The sequence below is a fragment of the Vombatus ursinus genome, unplaced genomic scaffold (assembly GCF_900497805.2).
Source record: "Vombatus ursinus unplaced genomic scaffold, bare-nosed wombat genome assembly UNPS02007284.1, whole genome shotgun sequence".
Lineage (NCBI taxonomy): Eukaryota > Metazoa > Chordata > Mammalia > Diprotodontia > Vombatidae > Vombatus > Vombatus ursinus.
The window spans coordinates 11,156,249-11,180,241 of NW_020947062.1; the positions used below are offsets into that span (position 1 = coordinate 11,156,249).

The 23,993-nt window shown below is 36.0% G+C and overlaps 1 protein-coding gene across 2 annotated transcripts in view; it reads right to left on the bottom strand.

The window, feature by feature from the left end:
* CDC42BPB (CDC42 binding protein kinase beta) overlaps nt 1-23,993 on the bottom strand; it is a 145,650-nt gene that overhangs the window by 41,769 nt on the left and 79,888 nt on the right. The window contains exons 13-23 of one of the 2 annotated variants that reach the window (XM_027849061.1): nt 23,480-23,722; nt 21,615-21,725; nt 19,783-20,027; nt 19,526-19,631; nt 19,025-19,149; nt 11,834-11,939; nt 9,887-10,035; nt 7,797-7,891; nt 7,628-7,707; nt 2,053-2,142; nt 1,555-1,632 (exon numbers count right to left, since the gene is read on the bottom strand). In XM_027849061.1, the coding sequence (XP_027704862.1) occupies nt 1,555-1,632; nt 2,053-2,142; nt 7,628-7,707; nt 7,797-7,891; nt 9,887-10,035; nt 11,834-11,939; nt 19,025-19,149; nt 19,526-19,631; nt 19,783-20,027; nt 21,615-21,725; nt 23,480-23,722 (1,428 nt within the window). The remainder of the gene's footprint in view (nt 1-1,554; nt 1,633-2,052; nt 2,143-7,627; nt 7,708-7,796; nt 7,892-9,886; nt 10,036-11,833; nt 11,940-19,024; nt 19,150-19,525; nt 19,632-19,782; nt 20,028-21,614; nt 21,726-23,479; nt 23,723-23,993) is intronic. The other variant, XM_027849062.1, reaches the window with a different exon arrangement.

The window sequence follows — 23,993 nt, forward strand, 5'->3', positions numbered from 1 at the left end:
AAACTCAAAAAAGTTTTTAAATGAATGTTAAAAATAGAAAAATAAAAGTGTAAAGAAAAGTTTAATAGGATAAAAATAAAAATCAGGAACTGATATATAGCACTCCAGGGTAACCTTAATTCCAGTTCCAAACCTCTAACTAGTCTGACACAAAAACTAGTTTCTTCTCTCCCTATCTTAATTAGCATAATTAATGATCAGGTATCTTCAAGAATTACCTAAATTAATAATAACAGATACATACACCATTTTAAGGTTTGCAAAGCGCTTTCATGGCTGTTATCTGATTTGTTGTCATGAAAGGACTACATTTATCATCCCCATTTTACAGGCCAGGAAGAAAACTGAGGCTCCCAGAAGTTCAGTGATATGCCTATGTTCACAGAGGTGTATATAAGGCCTCTCCTGACTCCCTGTCTAGCATTCTTTTGGCTGTACTTCTTAGCACATCTGGTGTAAAGAATAACACCTCTACTAACTGAAACTAAGGAGAGTGACCAAAATGGAATGTTTATCACCTGTTTGGTGACCTCACATTTTATTACAGAACAAGGCCTGATGAAAATTTTTGGCAGTAATGGGGAGAGCACTGACCCTGACCCCCAGACTCGTTCACTGAGGATTTCTTTAATCAGGCCACACTCAAATACACAAGGAGTGGCAGCCCCTCTATCTTTGCTACCAACATTTTCTCCCTGGACTCTGGATTCTGGATAAAAGTCTTCCCAGGCATTTAATATTGGGGGGGAGAGAAGAGAAGAGAAGTGGTTCAGGGTTCAGTTCTTTCCTGTCCCTCTTCGTAGACGGGATGTTTCTTTACAATAATCCACGTTTCTTCAAATTAAATGCTGGGTTTCATTTGTTGTTTTGAAGATGGAGTATGTACTAATACCAACAACAACACTTAAGAGGTGACTGAGATGTTACAGATAATATAAACTAATGACATCAAATTCAAATAGAAATGTATCCCTGTGGGGTACATACTGACTTAAGAAACCTCAAATTAGCATTAACTCTGTTGCATTATATTTTTATTTATTTTGTTAAACATTTCCCAATTATATTTCAATCTGGTTGCCTGGCACCAAGTTTGACACCTGTGATCTAATAATAATAGCCAACATTGATTTAGTGCTTATTATGTGCCAGGCACTGTGCTAAGCCCTTTACAATTATTATCTTATCTGATCCTCATAATAACCCTAGGAGGTAGGTGTTATTATTATTCCCACTTTATAGTTGAGGAAATTGAGACAAAACAGAGGTTAAGTGACTTGCCCAAGATCACACAGCTATTAAGTGTCTCAGGTCACATTTGAACTCAGGTCTTCCTGACTCCAGGCCCATAACTCTATCCACTGTGCCACCTTCCTTACTTTACAACAAATAGGGAAACTGGGGAAGTTCTCTCTGCTTCTTTAAATTTTCCTAGAGCATTTTGCTTGGATTTCTCTTTTGCTCTAAAATGTATACATGCCATACACTCACCAGTAGAAAAACCAACATATCCAATTACTTTCTAAAATGAAGGCCCTAAATAATATTTCCTACCTTTGGTACAGCTAGAGAAAGAGACTGGATGGTGGGAGAAGAAACAGCAGGTCCCCTCTGTTGAGGACGAGTTGTTTCCTATAATATAAGAAGAGATAAAATTGCTTTTTCAATATTTTCTTTAATTTCCTTTATTGAATAGTGTTTTTCTTTTTAAAATTTATTATTTTTTTAGTTATACTTCTGATTTACTATTTTAACAAATACTCAAAATACTCAAAGCAAGTTCACTAACAACTAAAGTAAAAATAAAGCACATTAACATACTTGTTAAACTAGCCTAAAAAGAGGTTCTACAAACTGTCTATAAAGTAAAGAACCAAGACTACAAAGAAGTACACTTAATACTAGAATGTGCTTCCTTTCATAATGGGTAGCATCTACACTAATAGATGATTAATAATCATATTAATAATAATTAGTATTAACACTATATCCTAATGGAAGGTAAAAAGGACTCAGGTGAATCTCTTAGCAGAATAAAGTCAGCAGACTTACTTCTTGCTGTTCTGTGTTTATGGAAACTGAAGTGGATGGTGAAACTTCTGGTTTGGGAACTTGTGTTTCTTGGTCAGTAGCTGAGCTAGTCTGTGAAAAATAAAAAAGGAGTAGGAATGATAATTAGGAATTTTTGAACTCTGAGTCCTAAATTATATATTGTTAAATAACCTGTGTACTGATGAGGCTCTGAAAAGGTCTCCAAACTGTATTTCTTTTAAAGTTATCACTAACCTCTTTTTACTCCTATAGTGCTGTAGGTACAGCACTAAAAGTCTGGCTTTCTTAAATCAACTACAAACCCCTCAGCCATTATAAATTAATGACATTTCATAGTCTCTGAAACAATGTGATGATGTGTTTATGAGTAATAAAAAAAAATCACTGGACATGGTGGTGTATTTCTGCAGTTCTTACTACAGAAAAGGCTGGTGGCTCACGAGTTCGGGAGTTCTGGGCTGCAGTGAGGCTAAAGCTGATTTGACATCTACACTAAGTTAAGCACTGATGTGGTGAGCTCCTGGGGGTCAGATGAAGTCATCCAAGTCAGAAATGGAACAGGTTAAGCCTGCGTGATATTCAAAAGTGGGTCAGGTCTGTGAATTGCTACTAGTCATAATATAGGCAAATCTAGTCTCAAAAAAACAAAACAAAGTAACAGAAAATATGAAGATAAATATTTTAAATGTGCAAAGTTCTTTTTGGTCCCCTGTCCCTATAACTAGAAAAATGCAAAGTATCTGACCTGCTTTATCATTCCTATAAAAAGACATCTTGAGGATGATGATCTTGTGGTCTTTTCTCTTAGTTTTCTGTGTGCCTCTGACTAGGCTTTCTCTTAAGAAAAAACAGCCTCATTCGTTTTTCAGGGCAGAAATTCTGGCTCTATGAGGAACCTGCTGAAGTTACAGCCCAGAATAAAAAGGCCAGGGAACATGACACTCACTATAGGTACAGTCAGATTATTATGAATATGTTTACATTGTAGAAGAGCCATTTAGTTTCTTAGCTAATTTAAGAAACTCTCTAAATGAATTCAGCAAGACTAGTTGTAATTGTGTAAAGACCCCAACCGTTTAAAACTTATTTTAATGAGTATTACTAAAGTTAACAGGCCATTTCCAAAACATTAATATTTACTCAGTTTAGTATCTACTAGAACAAGAATAATACACTAATTTCAAAACTATGGTACGAAAACCTGGAGCGGAGTATCTATAACAATACATGGCTGGACTCTGTGAAATATAAGAGGAATGTGGTAAATGTTGAATTTGGCATTAACCAGATGAATATTACTGACTTGTTACAATTAATTAGGCTACAGGCATAAGGAACCAAATCCATGTAGGAAGGCAGCTCATACAAGCAACATTCAAGCATAGTTATATATCTATATCTACCTACAACTCTGTAACAGTATTTAAAAATGTTAAAAAAAATTTAGAAAATAACTGCTAGATTGTTTGTTAATTGCAAAAGCTAAAAATGGTGATTTTTGTCCTATGAAACAGGACAAATGAATTAGAGAACTTTATCTTCAGATTAAAAAAAAGTAAACTAATTTTATTTTAAAGCTTTTTATGAAACTCTAATAAAAAGCAGTTTTCTTCAGCTGGTAAGTTAAAATAAATTATACAAATTAATATAGTGAAGAAAATTCACTAGTTTAGTGGTGCCATCTTAACAAAGACAGAAAGCACAAACTATTAACAGAAACTTACTTCTTCCCAAAAGGGTAGCAGAGAAGATGTTGATAAAGAAGAAATAGAAACTTTGGTTGTAACAGATAGGAGGGACAAAAATGATCATTTTCTACCCAATAAAAAACTTTCATGAAAGATATTTGTAGCAAATTGAACAATTTTCAGTTTTTGTGGCAAGTATTTTCCAAGCTGGCCAGCAAATTTAAAAACTTGTTTAAACTTCTGGGAATGTTTCAAATATAAAGTCTTTGTTAAAAAAAAAAATGTGAATTTTCTTTCTACTGAGTTCTTTGAACTAGATAAGTACAAAAAAGCAGGAAAAGAAAATATAAGAAGGTAGATCTATGCAAATATCAGAGGCACACAGTAAACAGAGAAAAGGCCACAGGATTATCATCCTCAAGATGTCTTTTTTTTTTTTTTTTGGATGAGGCAATTGGGGTTAAGTGACTTGCCCAGGGTCACACAGCTAGTAAGTGGCAAGTGCCTGATCTGAGGCCAGATTTGAACTCAGATCCTCCTGACTTCAGGCCCAGTGCTCTATTACTTTGTTTTACTTCTTTTGAGACTAGATATGCCTATATTATGCCTAATAGCAATTCACAGGCCTGACTAGTGTCCAGTACAGTACTCTGAACACTGGAATCACTTAATAAATGGTTTTTTAATTGGATTAGGCTAGAAGATCATCTAATAAGCATGAAACTTATTAATTTAAAAACTTCCTAAGTTTTTTATCAGTCCTAAGTTTAATCAGTCAGTCAACAAGCATTTATTAAGCACTTCTTATATGCCCCCCAAATATGGGAGGAGAGTCTGGTGCTTGGTTACATACAATTTGTGATACTGCTTTATATAAAGGGCCCTGACCATATAATGAATTTGGTTTGTACCTACTACACACTTCTATATTACTTTGCTATTATGTATGTCATCTCCTTCTATCAGATTATAAACACCACACTGGCAGGGACAAAATGTTATCTAAGTTTGGTATCTATGCTTCAGGGCCTAGGATAGTGCTCTGGACAGAGTAGGTACTTAACAAATGTTTGTTCAACTGAAGAAACAGCATTTCATTCTCATGCCTAACCTCTGTCTCTCAGACAGTTACCAACTGTTAATCCAGATGCTAATCCTTCCTCAAATTATTGTTTTTATATTTATTATTTTTTTGGTTGTATATTCTTAGTAGAATGTAAATTCCTGGAGGACCAAATCTATTTTTCATTTTGTCTTTATATCTCCAGTGTCTAGTACAGTACTTTGAATGCTGGAATCACTTAATAAATGGTTTTTGAATTGGATTAGGCTAGAAGATCGTCTAATAAATACAAAATTACTAATTTAAAAACTCAGTCAATGAGCATTTATTAAGCACTTATTATGTGCCAGGTACTGTGCAAGGCCCTGGAGGTATAAAGAAAGGCAAAAACATATTCCTTGCCCCTAGAGAGCTCATATTCTAACGTGAGAGACAACATGCAAACAATTATACACAAATGACATATGGGTGCACTCACAAGTTTCCAATTCTGCCTTTTTGCTGGCAGTTTTACAAACCTGGAACGCTCTTCCTCCTCACCTGCTTCCTGGTTTCCCGGACTTCCTTCAATACTCAGCTCAAACTCATCTTCTACAGGAGACACCTCTCCCCCTAAGCTGTGAATTCCTTCCCTCTGAGATTACCTTCCATCTACACTATACCCTAAACCATTATACCCCCTTTATGAGAAACAGGCAGTGAAAAGGCAGAGTTGGAAGACGGAGTGTCATGTAAGAGAAATGGGGTCCTGACTATCTGAGTGGAGAGAATGTTACAGATAATGGAAATATTGTGAAGATAAGAATGACAAGACTTTGCAATAAATTGGATATGTGGGGTGACTACAGGTGAGAGGTCAAGATTAACACTTAGGTTTTGAGCCTGGATGACTAGTAGTATGGACTTTTGGAAGAGAGAGGATTTGGGAGAGAAATTACAAGTACTGTTGCTGTTGAGTATAAAATGTCAACAGGATATCCTGAAATATGAAAAGTAGTTGGTAATGTGAGACTGCAGGTCAGGAGAGAGGATATATAGATCAGGGAATCATCTAAGAGATGATTATTGAACCTATGGGAGCTGGTAAGATCACCAAGTGAGAGAGTATAAAAGGAAAGGAGAAATGGAACCAGGACATAAACTTGGGACTTTAACTACAGTAGTAGATCGAAGATCCAACAAAGAAAACTGAAGAGTAGATAGACATGCAGGGAAAGAATCAAGAGAAAGGGTTATCATGATAACTTGAGAGATTTTTAATGTATTCTCTATTAATTCTGGAGGAAAGCTGCTTTTCTTTCTATCTACCATTAATATAACTAAAAAAACTGCTGACAATTTGAAAAGCTTAATTGCTGGCAATTCTCTTCTCTGTTCCTCTATCAAAGGAGTGTTTTTGATTAGTGAAATGAATGGAAAACGAATTCACTAAGTAGTAAGGTTTATAACAGAACTAATAGTCATTGGTTACTCTGTATTTCACAATAAGCTGTAGGCTTTTTCCAGGATCACGGATGGGAAAGAACTATCATTTGGAAAAATTTAATGAAAGGGATTTGGAAGGCAGTTACCCAGATATGTAATCTGAATGATATTAAGCATTAAAAAGCTAGTTAAAGACCCTCAGTAATGAGATTTATCTATACCCCCTAAACTTCTGGGATTGTTCATGGCTACTTATTCTTTTGTTTTGTTTTTGTGAGACAATCAAGATTAAGTGACTTGCCCAGAGTCACAAAGCTAGTAAGTGTCAAGTGTCTGAGGTCACTCCAGGGCCGGTGCTCTATCCACTTTGCCACCTAGCTGCCCTGGGGCTACTTATTCTTAAGAGTCCATTTTGATTGTTTTGGATAAAGATGAACTGAAACAATGTGCCACCCCACATACCCATTTGGAATTTACAACATATAAAGTGAGGAAGCATGATTCATGTCAGCATTTAACAGATACTTCCTCTAAAGTTATGCAGTCCATTAACTCTGGAAAGTTCGTTCCGAATTGCTCATATTACAAATAAACTTACTGAAAAATGTGTCTGGGTAGGGAGGCTTCTCAATGAGAGACTCATAATGATGAAACAATTTTACAATAGCAATAAGAAAAGTCTAGCTAGAACTTATTTTCTTACTTTCCCTCCCTATCTTAACCTTAATTACATTACCATCCACAATGTGTTGATCTTATTTCATCAATGAAACCTGATTTGGGGTCATATGGAAACAGAGTTCTTTTCTGGATCTCAGGAAGTTAGCACAGTGTAGTACATACATAGTTAGTGGTTGCTTAAAAAAATGTTTGTATAGGGACAGCTAGATGGTGCAGTGGATTGAGCACCAGCCCTGGATTCAGGAAGACCTGAGTTCAAATATGACCTCAGATACTTCACACTTACTAGCTGTGTGACCCTGGGCAAGTCACTTCACCCCACTGCCTTGCCAAAAAAAAAAAAAAAAAAAAGTTTGTTGAATAAACTAAAATGGTATGATAGCTCAGTCAGGCAGAATGCTGCTAGCCTGGAAGCATAAAGCCAAGTTCATAGACAGTCAATCCCTGAGACAAGAAAATATTCTTTGAATCTGCTGTTGTTTCCCTTAGGAGAGTTCATCTCTGGAAAGATTTCAACCACTTTTGAAGGAAAGTTTATAAATATACCACCATAGGTCAATTTCAAGCTGAGAACACATTTGTGATGCTTCATCAGATACTGATTTATTATATTTTTTTCTGTGGATAGCTTTTGGGTGTTTGATCATATGATTTCAATTTATTAAAAATGAACAATGAACATATCTCTGCAATCAAATCATTTGGCTTATATACTTACTCTAAATGTCAGATCATGTGCAAGAGGTGAAGTGTTAAAATACTCAAAAATTGATTCTTGAAAATCTGGAAGTTTGAGGCCTGAAAGGAAAAAGCAATTAATAAATTTAAAGTTAAGATAAAACACATTATTTGAAAGTAATTTATTAGAAACTTTTAGTCAAATTTACCTGTGTCTGCCTTAAATTTCTCTTCCATCTTTTTCCTCAAATTCTCCATTTCTTCTAGTAATTCTCTATTTTTTGCTTCAGATTCCTTGAGTTTACTAAAATATTAAATATAATTAATTTAGTGTTACGGAAAAAAGACATTTTACATTTATGTTGAGATTTAGTTGATGGGTCAACAGATTTAGAATCCTGGTATAATGCTAATTAATATCTAATAAAGGAACTTAAACATGTTTTAAAATTACTAACATTTACACAGAACTTATATTAGATTCATTATAATTCCCAAGCTGTTTACTACTATGAAACTTTCTATCACAGAATTCTATGACATCTATGATATTCATTTTAGCATTATTAATCTCATTTTTTAGTTAGGGAAAAAAGACAGTACACAACCAAGTTAAGAGATTTACCAGCAAGGTTATGCTTTGGTAATTCCAAGTTAATTCTCAGCTTGTTGTACCAACACATGCTATATCATCTTAAATTAAACATTAAGACTTCAGCCATTAATGGGTTCCCTCTTAATGGGAACAAGTGGTAAACTTTGTCAAAGACAAGAGTTCCAGTTCCTTCAGGGACTTGTAGTAAAAGTTTGTGGAAATCACAGAAATATCTTTTCTTCCCAGGTCAGGATTATAAACATCAGCATACACATAAGAAACAACTACCCAATCTGATGCTGAGTGAAATGAGCAGAACCAGAAGAATATTATACAAAGTAACAGCCACACTGTGCAATGACTAATATTGATAGACTTAACCCTTCTCAGCAGCACAAGGATCTAAGACATCTCCAAAGGCCTCATGATGGAAAATGCTATCCACATCCAAAGAAAGAACTATGGAGTTCGAATGCAGATCGAAGCATATTATCTGGTATTCTTTTTCTTCTGTTGTGTTTTGTTTCTTCTTTCTTGTGGTTCCTCGATTGGTTCTAATTCTTTCTTACAACACGACTAATGTGAAAATACGTTTAATAGGAATGTATATGTATAACCTATGTAAGATTGCGTGCCGTCTTGGGGAGGGAGAGGAAGAAAAATTTTAAACTCAAAAGCTTATGGAAGTATCTGTTGATAATTCAAAACAAATTAATTAAAAAAAAAAAGAAAGAAACAAATACCCAAAAGGCAGCTGGCACTGGAACTCATGACAGAGGGAGAAATCAGCATCTTTTGTTAAGGAAATTGCTTTGGGGAATAAAAAAAATTTTCTAATTAGTGGCTGATAAGAACATTTTAGATTAAAAGTGATGAGGCAATAAATCAGCAATGCTCACTGCCTGCAGAGGGCTGTTGTATTAAGTTGTATAGAGATTCAAAATAAACAAACAAAAAAAAAATAATAAAGGGTCTTAGTCAAGACATGGTCACAAAATCCCAGGGCTAGAAAGGACTTTAGAGACTATCTAGCCCAATTCATACCTGACCAAGAATCTCTTCTCTACCTACCCAAACACTGGTCATCCAGCCTCTGCATGATGACATGCAGTCAGTAAGGACTGGTTCAGCAACTACTATGTAATAGGGACTAGGCTAACTGCTGAGAATACAAAGTGGGGAAAGAGAGAGTTCCCTGTCCTCAAGCAGCTGCTCACAGTCCATTCCTACCTGGGCAGGTTGGTCATAAAGGCCTTTAAAAAAAACTGCATGCTATAACAATGCTGCTTCTCATCACCATAAAGATAACGACTACAAACATATAAAAGAAAGCTTTATAAATATTTAAATCTCCGAACAGACCAATAACTTTATATCTGTATTTTACATAAAGCAAAAGAAAAATTATAAAAACAGATAAAATAAAAGATATAAAGAAGCTAGATATGAAAAAAATGGGAATAGTGTGGATTTCTAGGGTGATTTGTGAATAACTTCACAGAAAAAAATTACAGCTGCCTTTATCTCAGATTATACTCTACAGAAAATGTGTGCAATTTGCTGTACAAATGAAGAAAACTCACCACTTTTCAATATGGGTAACAATTTTTTCATTACTTCTTCAAAAATGTCAAGACTACAAAAAGGTTTTTAAATTGAAATAAAATGCGGAAAAATAGGGAAATCAGTGTTAACTTTTAGTACCTTTCAAAGGCTAGATTTGCTTCTTTGACTTTTCTTAGCTCTTCCTGAATGAGTTGTTTGGCACGTATCTCTGCATCAAGGGCAGACTGCAACTCCAGCCGGGCAGACATATCTAATTTTTGACTACGACGCACTTTCCAAAGTGGATCCTGTTGAAATGAGTTAGTTAATATTAGTAGGAAAGGAAATCTTTATTTATTCTAAATCTTAGTTAAATTAAAATGTTCAGAGAAAATACCTTAGCCTTCATGGAATTATAATAATAATAAGAGTAACAACAATAACAAGCATTTATATAGAACTTTAAGGTTTGCAAAGCACTTAACAAATATTATCTTATTTTACCCTCACAATAAATAAGGGAGGTAATGTTACTCTTATGTCTTTACCTTTCAAATGCTAAAAAATTACACTCATGTTATCTATATTACTTTGATCAGATCACTTCACAGCTCCACCAACAACACATTAAAGTATTTGCTTTACCATGGTCCCTCCAGCATGGGTCATTTTCCTTTTTTGTCGACTTAGCTAATCTGATGAATGTGAGGTAATAGAGTAGTTTTAATTTGCATTTCTCTTAATTATTAGTGACGTATGTTTCATATAGCTATGGATTTCTTCCTTTGAAAACTGCCTTGAACAGGCAATTTTAAAGAAAGAAACACAAATTATCAGTAGTCATATAAAAAAAGAATTAAGAATTGAAAATTAGGGGCAGCTAGCTGATCCAGTAGATAGAGCACCAGACCTGGAGTCAGGAGGACCTGAGTTCAAATTTGGCCTCAGACACTTTTGTGTCTGAACTATGCAGGGTGACCCTGGGCAAGTTACTTAACCCTGAGTGCCACAAATAAATAAATAAATAAATAAATTAGCTGAAAATTAAAGCAACTCTGGGAATGGTCAGGAAAGGCTGAATCATAGAGGAAGTAAGGATTTCAGTTGGGTTTTAAAAGATGGATAAAGTTCAGAGATAAAGCTCAACTTTGTCATAATGAGTGAATACAGCCTGTGCTGGAATTAATAACAGCTGGCATTTAAATAGCACTTTACAAATATAATCAGTTCTGATATAATACTTATTTTGAAAATACCAATTTGATGTATTAGGGAACATTTTGAGCATAGCTCAAATCTTGAGTTAGCTTATGATTCATTTCTTCCAAGAGAAAGAGTAAATAAGAATGCAGAAAACTGCACCATGTCACAATAACTCACATGCTGTGATCCTTCTGGTACCCACTTCCACAAGCCAACTTCAGGTCTTTGTCAAGGTAAAGTGCCATATTTAGGGTCTATGTTCTGGGGCAAGAGGAGCTGTGCCCTCAAAGGAGGGCTGTTCTGCACTACCCTGATCTCCAGCTCCTAGCCGAGACCCAACCCCACCTAGGACTTGACCCCACTTCTGTCATGGCCTGTGCTGCTTCTCCCTGTTAGGTCCTGTCTGATTTGCTCCAGACTCTGCTAACTCCAGGTTCCTGGGAACCCAAACACAGACCCAGCAGCAGACCAAGACTGCAGTATTTATGTATATATTAACCATTTAACATGTATAAAACTGTGCTAACATTTTTTATTTGATCCCTATCTTTTTTGAATGTATCACTGACGAACTTTTTGACCATTGTGCTGCCAATCTCATTTTCCCCATAAATCCTGTGGTTTTTATTGTACAATTTTGCTTTCTGGGAATTAATACGACGAGTTCTAACAGAAATGACTACTCATTTTAACCTCACAAGTACCCAAGGAGGTAGGTGATATTATGACCCTCATTTTAAAGATGAGGAAAATGAGGCAGGAAGAGGTTCAGTGACTTGTCCAGGGACATAGAACTTGTAATTACCTGAGACTGGATTTCTAGGTCCAGAGCTCTATCTATGTGCCACTTAGCTGTTGCAATAGCAAAGAAAGACAATTAATAATAATGAACTAATAGCTTACCAGTGTCCTTGATCCTAAACTAGAGCTTCTCAATGATTCGAGTTCTTCTGTCATCTTGGAAGCTAAAGCCTGAAGATATCCACGGGCATCCTTTTCATCACTTACCCTAGTAGGATAATATAACACAGATTTAATATTTTATACTAGTATATATATCACTAATACTGATATTCAAACAACTGTTAAAAAACAAGAATACTTCCTCCCTCTCATAGGGACAAAAGTCACCTCAATTTTTACATTTACAGTAACTTAGCCAAAACATAATAGCAGGTGAGTATAATTATAATAATAATGTTCATTGACTAATATAGTGGAAATTTCTGATACCCTTACATGGATTCAAGTCCTCCATTAATCATTCCTATATACAAAATACCATATATATTTTAGAGTTAGGACTAGAATACTAAAAATAATTTTATTCAAGCCTGTAACTTTAAATTGGGCACCTAGATGGCCAGTGGATAGAGTGCTGGGCCTGCAGTCAGCAAGTCTCCCTGTCCTGAGTTCAAATATGGCCTCACACACTTATTATTTATGTGACCTGTAGCAAGTCACTTAGTCCTGTTTGCCTCAGTTTCCTCATCTGTAAAATGAGTTGGAGAAGGTAATAGCAAACTTCTCCAGTATGTCTGCCAAATGGGGGTCACGAAGAGTCAACTGAAATGACTGAACAAATAACTCAAATAGCTAAAGAGAAAATATGCTTTGGCTTTAAAAAAAAAATCAAACCGTTGGTGTTACGAAAGATGGAACTAAATAAACCTGGATGTAAAAGGTAAAGTAAATCAGAACATGGGAGGTAATGGGGCATTGCAGGAAAAGTTCTGAATTTGGAGTCAAAGGATCAGTGTTCAAATCTCAGCTTTCTTACCTGCTGTTTGTTTTGACTGTGGACAAGTCACCATCTCCCTCAGTCTCCTCATTTATCAAATACGGTAAAGAATTTATTAGGTCCCTTCCCAATTCTAAAGACCTAGACTTCTTATAACAGCATTAACTTTTCTGACAGCAACTCTCCTAACATTACTATACTCTGTGGAAACTCTGCTCTAGCCTCAAAAAAAAAAACCCCCCCAAAAAAACCCTATAATACTGAACATTATGTCTGCTCATTCCCTTGCTCTTACTCTCATACAAAGGAAGGAGGAAATGTTGTTATACAATTTGCTCCATGTCTCTGCTTCCATATTAATTCCTGAGGGAATTGAGGGGATCAGGAGGCAAGTAGTTAATTGAGTGAACCACTCTGACTCCACCTTGTGACTCAATTCTGCAGCTAGCTCAGCTCCCTTTCTATTCAATTATGGGTCTAGTCCAACTTCTGTCTGGTGAGAAAACTTTATTCAGTTGTGAGAACTGGGAGAAAACCTTATTGCATTGGTTGAACCTCGCTCCGCATGGCTGGGAAACTGGACCACCTCTGCTGTTTAGAGACCTTTAACCAAGCATCTAGGTTATGCTGACCAGAAACTCAGCCAGATCCAAAGACTGATGCATAAAGTTTGCACACAATTGCACATCTCAAGCAACCTAGGTGTCTTATCTAAAAACTGGCCCCACACTAATCAATCACTTATTGTTTCCATGTTCCTCTGATTGTTCACAGAAACTGAGGAGGAGTAGGGCATCTTTTTCCCCCTGAATTCAGGAAATTGCACCTCTTTACTCTCTCCCTCCCAACTTGGAAAGTCCCTAATCTTTCTTCCAATTAGAAATTAGATTATCTAATGTATTGTTTCCTTTTAACTAACCAGCCTTATTTGATTAATTGTTTTTAATATATAAAAAGCTGTCTCCTCCTGCATTCAGGGTCCAGGCCTAAGCTAGAGGTCTAGTTCCACTTTGTTAAATAATCAGTTGACATGCATTGCTTAATAAATTGATATGCTCAGAAGATCAAATCTTTGTTTCCTTAGTCATTTCATCTTTTACCTACCACATCTTTTAATGCTATTTCTCAGTAACATTTATTCCTTTGAAGTACATGCAAACTATACTACTCTTTCCTTATCTTTACTGACATTTATCCCAACTTTCGTTATTGACTTATTATCTGATACACAGTCTTCTCTACCCCAACTCATGCTATCAACCTCAAAGCCTTTGACAGTTCCTTCTCTATTTCTGTTGCACACTGTCATGTTCACACATAAGCTCATAGATTTTTAGTACTTCTAAGGTTCTGAAATTTGAAATTCCGTATCTTGTTATATCTCCCACCTCATCATTTACATTAACCTATTGTTTGTCTTCAATATGACCTGGTCCCTTAACCTAGTCCTTCTCTCTCATTCGTCTCTATACCCAGACTTGAATTCATGACTTTTCACTTTAATGATTCATTGGTCACAACTATGAAATCTGTTATTCCCTTTACTTTCTTCCTCTCTACCTATTCCCAGCCTAACTTCAGTGGAATCAATGCTGGTGCCTGGCAATCTTAATCTATTCTTATTGATTCCCTATTTCATTAGCTAGTGACCACACAAAATCTTTTCTTCACTGCTCTAGAGCCCCCAACCACAGTTCTACCTCCAATACTTACAATAGCTTCCTACTTCACTAAGAAGATATCCTCTAGGAGTTCTCTCAACTCCCTTTTCCCAAACTTCAACATCGTCATCATCCTATCTTCTTTTTCCCTTTACCTATGTCCTTGAAACCATTTCTGACTGCTTGTGGACCTCATCCTAGTAAACATATCCACAATCTCATGCACCTTCAAACTCAATCTCTCAATCTCTCTCTCTGGTAGTTTCTTCCCATCTGCCTATAGACACTGTCCTTGCAGCCGTTGCTGATGACAATTCCTCCAAGACAGTTTTCTTTCTTGGCTTCCAAAAAAAAAAAAAAAAAAAAACCAAAAAAAAACCACATTCTTCTGGTTCTCCTCTTACTAACTACTCTTCTTTTCATGTCCTCTTCAATGATTCCTTAGCATGTAAGAAATAGAGTGGTAGATCAGCAGAATAGATTAGGTATGCAAGACACAGTGGGCAATAATATAATAATCTACTATTTGATAAACCCAAAGACCCCAGCTTCTGGGATAAGAACGTACTATTTGACAAAAACTGCTGGAAAAACTGGAAAAGAGTATGGCAGAAACTAGGCACAGACCACAATCTCACACCATATACCAAAATAAAGTCAAAACGGGTTCATTATTTAGGTATAAAGGCTGATACTATAAACAAACTGGGAGAGCAAGGCATAGTTTACCTGTCAGATTTATGGAGAACAGAAGAATTCATGACCAAACAGAAGATAGAGAACATTATGAAATGCAAAATGGATAATTTTGATTACATTAAATTGAAAAGTTTTTGCACAAAGCCAATGCAACCAAGATTAGGAGGGAAGCATAAAACTGGGAAAGAATTTTTACAACCAATGTCTTCTAAAAGACACTTCTAAAATATATAGAGAACTAAGTCTAATTTATAAGAATACAAGTCATTCCTCACTTTAGAAATGCTCAAAGGATATGAACAGGCAGTTCTCAGATGAAGAAATTAAGGCCATCTATAGTCATACGAAAAAATGCTCTAAATCACTATTGATTAGAGAAATGCAAATCAAAACAACTCTGAGGTACCACATCACAACCACCAGATTGGCCAACATGACAAAACAGGAAAATGATAAATGTTGGAGAAGGTGTGGGAAAACAGAAAGACTAATGTATGGCTGGTAGAGATGTAAATTGATCCAACCATTTTAGAGAGCAATTTGGAACTATGCCCAAAGGGCTATAAAAATGTGCACACCCTTTGACCCAGCAACAGCACTTTTGGGCTGTATCCCAAAGAGATCATAAAAAAGGGAAAAGGACCCACATGTACAAAAATATTTATAGCAGCTCTTTCTGTGATGGCAAAGAATTGGAAACTGAGGGGATGCCCATCAAATGGGGAATGGCTGAACAAGTTGTGGTATATGAATGTAATGGAATACTATTGTGCTATAAGAAATGATGAGCAGGCAGACTTCAGAAAAACCTGGAAAGACTTGTATGGACTGATCCTGAGTAAAGTAAACAGAACCAGGAGAACGTAATAGCCACACTGTGTGATGATTAATATTGATAGACTTAACCCTTCTCAGCAATACAAGGATCTAAGACATCTCCAAAAGTCTCATGATGTAAAATGCTATCCATATCCAAAAAAAAAGAATTATAGAGTTTGAATGCATATCAAATCATACTATTTGCTATTTTTTTCTTCTATTGTGTTTTGTTTCCTCTTTCTTGTGGTTCCTCCTATTGGTTCTAATTCTTCCTTACAACATGACCAATATGAAAATATGTTTAAAAGGAACGTATATATAAAGCCTGTATCAGAGATTGTGTGCCACCTTGGGGAGGGAGAGGGAGAAAAATTTTAAACTCAAAAGCTTATGGAAGTGATTGCTGATAAATCAAAATAAATTAATTAAAAAAAATTTGTTGAAAAAATGATTCCTTAGAATGGATGTTCTTCCAAGTTCTATCTTGAAGTCCCTTTCTTTTCTTTCTTTTTCCCTCTCCAATGAAAAATCTCACTCACTACAATGGATTAAATTATCATTCCTATGCAGATGACTCCCAAATTTAGACTTTTAGCCTTAACTTCTCTTCTAAGTTCAAAGTCCAGATCTCTAAAATGAACATCATTATCTGACTATCTCAGCAGGTAAGTGGCGCAGTGATAGAATGCAGGGCCTAGAGTCAAAAGACCGGAGTTCAAATTTGGCCTCAGACACTAGCTGTGTGACTTTAGGCAAGTCACTCAATCTCTGTCTCAGTTTCCTCAACTGTAAAATAGGGATAATAACAGCACCTACATTATAGGGCTATTATGAGGATTAAATGATATAAAATTTGTAAGGCATTTTAGCACAGTGACTGGCACATAACAGGTGGTATACAAATGCCTGTTCTCTTCCCTACCCACCTCCCTCAGTACCTTAAACTCAAAAGACAGGATAATGGAGCTTATGTTTTCATTCAAATTTTCAGTTCCTTCTGACTTCACTATTTCAGTGGTTCTAGTCATTTATCTCATCTTTCTCACATATATCAAACTTTTGTGTAATCTTTGACTCTTCTGTCTTCTTCATATCACGTATCTAATACACTGTTAAGAACTGCTGTTTTTACACTCGTAATGTTTTTCTCATCTATTCCTTCCTCACTAGCCTAACTACTTAGCACAAGGCCCTCATTACCACTTATCTAGATTATCATAGGTTTCAAAAAGATCTGTCCACCACCACTCTCTCCCTCCATATTACAGCATCTTTCACACAACTGCCTGACTAATCACATTTATCTAGTCATGTCAAAATACTCCTCAAAACCATACCATGTGGGGCAGCTAGGTGGTGCAGTGGATAAAGCAGCGGCCCTGGAGTCAGGAGGACCTGAGTCCAAATCCAGCCTCAGACCAAACACTTGACACTTACTAGCTGTGTGACCCTGGGCAAGTCACTTAACCCCAATTGCCTTAAAAAAGAAAAAAAATGTTTAAAAAAAAACAACCCAAAAAACCATACCACCTAATGGATAAAACTCATTCCTTACATTCAACAACTTAAACAATCTGGTACTATTTTACCCATCTATCCTTCCCCATATGGTTTCCTAGATCTAGAACTCCCCTCTGCCTACAGAATCCCAATCCAATCTAAATCAACAAGTATTTATTAAGCAACTATTATGTCCAAAGTATTGTATTAGCCACTTGGGATACAATGACAAACAAAAAACAAAATGAAAAATTTCTGCCCTAAGCCAGACTCAGATACCACTTCTATAAAGATACCTTCCCTAATATTCCCAGTCAATAATGATCTTTTCATCCCTGGATTTAATATAGCACTTCGTACCTCTCTTTATGCACCTATTATGTGTTAGTCTATAATAAGTACTTTCTAATGTACAAGATGAAGGACAATGTGGGATAGTGGATAAAGAGCTGGCCTTGAAGCCAGGAAGTTCTGAGTTCAACTCCTATCTCTATCACATCTTGAGTTCCCAATAAAAGAAGAAATCACAGCTTTAGTCCTTATCCCTATATACTGGGTACAGAAGGCCCAAAGACAAAGGAAATAGTCTCTGTCCTTAAAGAACTGACATTCTACAAGGAAGACAACATGTACACATAGAAGAATATATAAAATAAATAAAAGGGAATTTTGATGATAAAGTGTTAGTAGCTGAAGGAATCAAAAAGCTTCACATAGAAAGTAGAGCTTAAGCTGAAGGGAATTAGGAAATATAAAAGGGGAAAGTGAAGAGGGGCTATATTCCAAGTACAGGGAATAGTAAATCAAAGACACAGAGTTAGGACAAACAGTATTCTACGTGGGCAACAGACAAACCCAGTTTGTAATGCAAAATAAGCCTGGAAAAAATGGGTTGGATCAAGGTTTTCAAATGCTAGAGTCTCTTACTCTAGGAGGGCAGGGACAATGTCTGAGCATACAGCTTTGCACAAAGCAGGCATTTAGTAGATCTTCCCAGAACTGAACCCTTTAGGGAAGGTTGTACAAGTATTATTATTCCTGTTTTTCAGAGGAGGAAACCAAGGCACCAACACTTGCCCACTGCCTTTATTCTCCTCTCAGCTTTGCTCCACTTTCTAGATTTCAAAGCCCAGACCAAACTACTGTCTTATTCTGGAACACCCCACCCCCCCCAGTACCTAGGATCTCTTTACCTTGAAACATTCAGCCACCCTGTGGCCTTCTCAACCTGGAGTATCCCTCTGTCAGTCTGTTTTCTTTCTCCCAACAACGAATTCCTCTTGGCACTGGCCCAGCCCAGCCAGCCTTCATTTCCCTCCAAGCTTTACTCTTTATTACCTAGATTTCAAAATCTTCAATCCTTCCCTCTTCTCCCCACCTTTTAGCTTCCTTTTATGTGTTGTTTTTCCCCATTAGAACATAGGTTCCATGAGGGCAGACCATCAATCTTTCTGCTTCTATTTGTATCCCTAGAACTTAGCATCTAGAATATAGTAAGAGTACTTGTTTCCTTCCTTCCCTCCACTGTGGAAGCTAGTAAGGGTTAGAGGCAAGACTGAAACCCAGAACTTCTGACTCCAAATCCAGTGCTCATATTCATCAAGATAATTTTAATTTTTTTCTTAATGTTTGCACATTGTTTATATATCTAGGGGATCTGGAGTTAGAACGTACCACTGAATAATTTCTGCAATCTGAGCTTCCCAGTGGGCAACTGAATCCTTCTTAGCTGCCAAATCTTGAAGTTCATCTTCCAGTTGCCTGTTTTGAGCTGTTAGTTTATCCACAAATGCACAAAGCTGAAATGAAATTATTTTTACTATAAAATTAATCAAATTGATGTGATTTGAGCACTCAATACTAACAAGATGGCTTTTTTGCAACAACTGAACTAAAATTTAAAATAATTCTTTCCTTAATTTTCATTATTAAAATTTCCCAAATAATGATAAACCATGTTTATTTTCTAATTCAAGGTTGAATGTTTTGATTGGCTGAATTCCTTTTAAGTTAAACCGGAACAGTTCCTCATAGATTGAAAATGTCCCCTTTAAAAGGCTAAATCAGATACTTACTTGATTCTAAAAATTAGTACCATTAAAACAATAACAAGTTTCAAAGATATTAGAAGATTAAAACATTCATGAAAAGTAATCATTTTATATCTTTAATTACCCTTTCAGTTTCAGTTGTTAATTTCTTGTTCTCTTCAAACAGCATTGCTCTTTCTCGCTCATATTTATCCTTTACTGTCCCTACTGCCTCCTCCATCTCATTATGTCTAAGGCAAAGAAAGGAAAATATGAAAAAGTTTAATATCAATGAATTTATCCCCCCCCCCTTTTTAGTAAACCATAGCATTTTCCACAATATTATTCAGGGTCAGCACAGTGCATTGTAGGTATATTTCTTAAACGAACATAGAAACTTACCTTTCCCGTTTTGACTTTTCCAATTTATCTTTTAATATTAAGATCTCTTTCTGAAGTGCTAACTGATGGCTTTCCGAATCGTGCACTTCCTTTTTCACGTTTTTGACTTCTAGAACATGAGAGGCCTCTCTCCTGACCAATTCCTCTTCATAAAACAAAACTTTCTTCTCAAGTTCAGATTTTATTTTGGAAATTTCCTGCTGATGTTCTAAAGTAACACCTGATCCACGGATTCCTTGCTTTACCTGGAGACAATGGTTAAAACATCAGAAAATACAAAAAAGGCTGCATAGTGTAGTAGAAAGTGGGCTAGAAATAGTTGATACATGGTTTCAAGTCCCACTTCTGAGACTTACTAACTGTGATCACAGGTAAGTCTCAAACTCTCTAAGACTCATTTTCTTTTGTGGGACTTTTTTTGCAAAATGGTGAATACCTATAGTACCTATTCTTCCCTCCACCATCTTCTAGCCAGCTTCAGTTGGCTATCCCCCCATATTAATTTAAAGATGTATCATTTTCCAAACCAAAATATTCCTCCCTGGCTACCATTTTCCTATGTGTTTTCTTCCCCATTAGAATATAATGTCTTTGGGGACAAGGACTATCTTGCTTTTGATAGCTGTATCCCCAAAGCTTAGCACAATGCCAAGCACAAGGTAAGTATTTAAATGCCTTTCTGTTTATTCAAATGAGATAATGTATACCTTAAAGCACAATATAAATGTCAGTTATTATGATGATATAAATTTAAATGTCAGTCCGCGAGCACTATTTTATAAACGTGTTCTCTGTACCCTTCTCTCTCCAAGAGAAAAATCTTTCTTAATTTAATGGACTCTGAGGCATTCTTAGGCCTGTGTTGTGTTATATAACCACTGGGATACTGAACTATCATACTACAGCACAGGTTCTAAATTGTTTTTCCAAGTGTCTTTGCACTGAACTGTCCATACCTTCTCATGTGGTCCTCCAGGGGCATATAGCTAAGAGTAAATTCACACTTCAGGTAAGGTATTATATTAGATGACCTATGGGATCATTTTAAAACTCTAAGATTCAATAAGTTTAAGGGTAGGGGCAGCTAGGAGGCGCAGTGGATAGAGTGGATAGAGGGCTGATGCCCTGGAGTCAGGAGGACCAGAGTTCAAATCCAGTATCAGACACATAACACTTACTAGCTGTGTGACTCTGGTCAAGTCATTTAACTCCAATTGCCTCATATAAAAATATAAATAAATAAATAAAAGATAAGTTTAACGGTAAAGTCTATGGTTATATAATTGTTTTTCCTGTAAAACTAAAATGGCTCTTGCAGATATCAAGTCTTTCCCCTTGGCCTCAGTCCCACATTCTCATCAACTAAACTATCTAGTATACACAATCTAACAGCCAATCACTTATTCCTACCCCTCCACCAAAGCAATGATCAGGCTAGCCTCTCCTTCATTTCCAAGGACTGTGTAGTTAGGGTAACATTGCAATAGCTTTAAACTTAATACAGTTTAAAATAAACTAAATTAAAATGCTCTGATAGCAAATATGCAATTTATATAAAAATAAATTTTTGTATTTAAAAGAAAAAATATGAATTAAAAGGATTACAAACAGATGGGTTGACTATTTATATCCTGTGTAACAAGAGGAAATTAAGTGAAGGCAAGGACCATGTCTTATATTTCTTCATATCTTCCAAAGCATCAACCTACCACAATGCATTGTGGATCCCTGCAAATGCACTAATACGTTCCTGACTTTTACGCAACCTAGTGTTAGATCCAGTTACTGATTTTATTCTATTCTTATTTCTATTTAAAAACAATCACCATCACCTTAAGGGCCTCCAGTTCACTTTCTACTTGCTTAGAGAAGCTCTCACTATGTTCACGAAGCTTGCGTTCCTTTGATGCCTCTGCAATTGCATCTTCAAGTCGAGATTCCAGCTAACAAAGGAAAAAGAAGCTTGATATTTATTTATTATAAAGTAATGTTTATTACACCAATTCATTCTCTCTCCCAAGGGAAACCAAAGACACTAAAATCCTGAAGATCATTCCACCTCCTATCATAGCCAAAGACTGAGAAATATACTTTGTAGCCCACAAAGATTGGCTTATCTGAAGTAAAACAAAGATTCTAATTTAAGCCAATGATTTATATCTGAAGAACAGATTTCTATGGAAAAATGACAAATAAGGAAAACAACAATTTGCTCTATAGAAAACTGATTCTTAACTGAAAGTCAAAGGTACAAGGCAGATTATTCTCCAAAGTTCATTAGATTACAATAAAAAGGTATGAATGTGAAGCAAACAGCTTTTGAAGAAAAAAAACATGAGATTTTGAGGTAAAATATTGAGACATAAAAGCATTTAAAAGAAAGTATAAGTAAATTTCACAAAAAGATTACGTTTGGTTGAGAAAGACACTAAACATACAAATTAAAATGACTTGCAAATGTATTAGAATTTAGCATGATAAAAATAATTCACTTTGAACCTTAAGACTTACCTTAAGGAAATAAATAAGCACCAACTATTATCTTCATATTTACAGCAAATGGCAGGAACATAAATTTACTATTTATCGTTTTTTCCATCTTCCTTTTATACAACTTTAGCATACTTTATGTAAGTACTTTTGCTACATACTAAAACATGTTCCACTTAAAATTTTTTTTTTTAAAAAGGCATTATGGGGGGCAGCTAAGTGGCGCAGTGGACAGAGCACTGGCCCTGGATTCAGGAGGACCTGAGTTCAAATCTGACCTCAGACACGTAACATTTATTAGCTGCGTGACCCTGGGCAAGTCACTTAACCCCACTGCCTAACAAAAAAAACAAAACAAAACAAAACAAAAAAAGGCATTATGACATAGTGTAAAGAACAGTGGACTGGAAATCAAGAAATATGAAGTCCAGGGAGGGACAGCTAGGTGGCTAATGCTCTGGAGTCAGGAGGACCTGAGTTCAAATTTGACCTCAGACACATAACACTTACTAGCTGCGTGACTCTGAGCAAGTCACTGAATCCCAATAGCCCCCCCCCCCCAAATGAAGTCTAGCCTTGGCTCTACCATGAATTTACTATGTGATTTTGGGCAAGTTATTTTTCCCCTTCTCTGGACCTTAATTTCTTCAACTGAGCAGCATTGTGGTACATGGAAAGAACATTATGAACCTGGAATCTAAAGAGTTGGATTTGAATTCTGCTTCTGCAACAAAATAGCTATGGAACCACAAAGCTGGTCAGCTCACCTCTCTATTTCCTCATCAAGGGGGCTGGGCTAGAAATGATCTCTAAAGTTCTTTCTAAGTTGAACTTCCTGGGATTCTGTAAAAGCCATGAAGTTGAAATAAATAAATTCTAAGGTCCCTTTCCAACTCTAATCTCCCTGATTCTATAACTAAATGTTTAAAAAAATTTTATTATATAGGAACTACTGTAATAAGAGCTTCAAAACGGAAAATTTTGCTGAAAGCTGTAACATGTGTGTTATATGTGTTTGTGTATATATACACACATATAAACATTTTTTACTTTGGCAAACCAAGGTGTTTGGTTTCAAATAAAATTTAAGACACTACTTAAAAATTATGTATGCATTCCATTTTTTAAAAAGAATGTTTTGAGAATACACTGATTTACCAAGGCTGATTAGAGACAATATATTATATTTAAACATATGCCATGCTACCTCCTTTCTGGCTTTCTCAGATTTACGAATTTCTTGTCTCATTGAATCAATTTTTTGCATGATTACTTCCATCTCCTCTTCTTTGTCACGAAGCTGTCGAGATATCTTCTGCTTTTGTGACCGGAGGTCTGCCATCCGCTCATTGAGCTCTGAAAACTCCTGCATGGCCAACTTTCTCTGTTGATGGGCATCTTTGAGTTCTTTGGTCTGAGATTTTAATCTTTCTGAAGCTTCAACCAGTTGCTAAAAGAAAACAGTAACATACAACATTCACTTACAAAATCTCTCTAAACAGCAGAAAGGTATCAACCTGCCCCACCTCCTCTTCACTCATACCACCAGCCTAACTCAAGTCTTCATTACTCTCAATTAGAATTCTGTAATAGCTTCCATACTGACCTCTGTGCCTCCAGCATCTCCTTGTCCCAACCCAATCCATCCTCCACTAAACTGCTCAAGTGATATTTCTAAAGCACCTATCTGAACTGGTCACGCCCCTGCTCGAAAAGTTCCA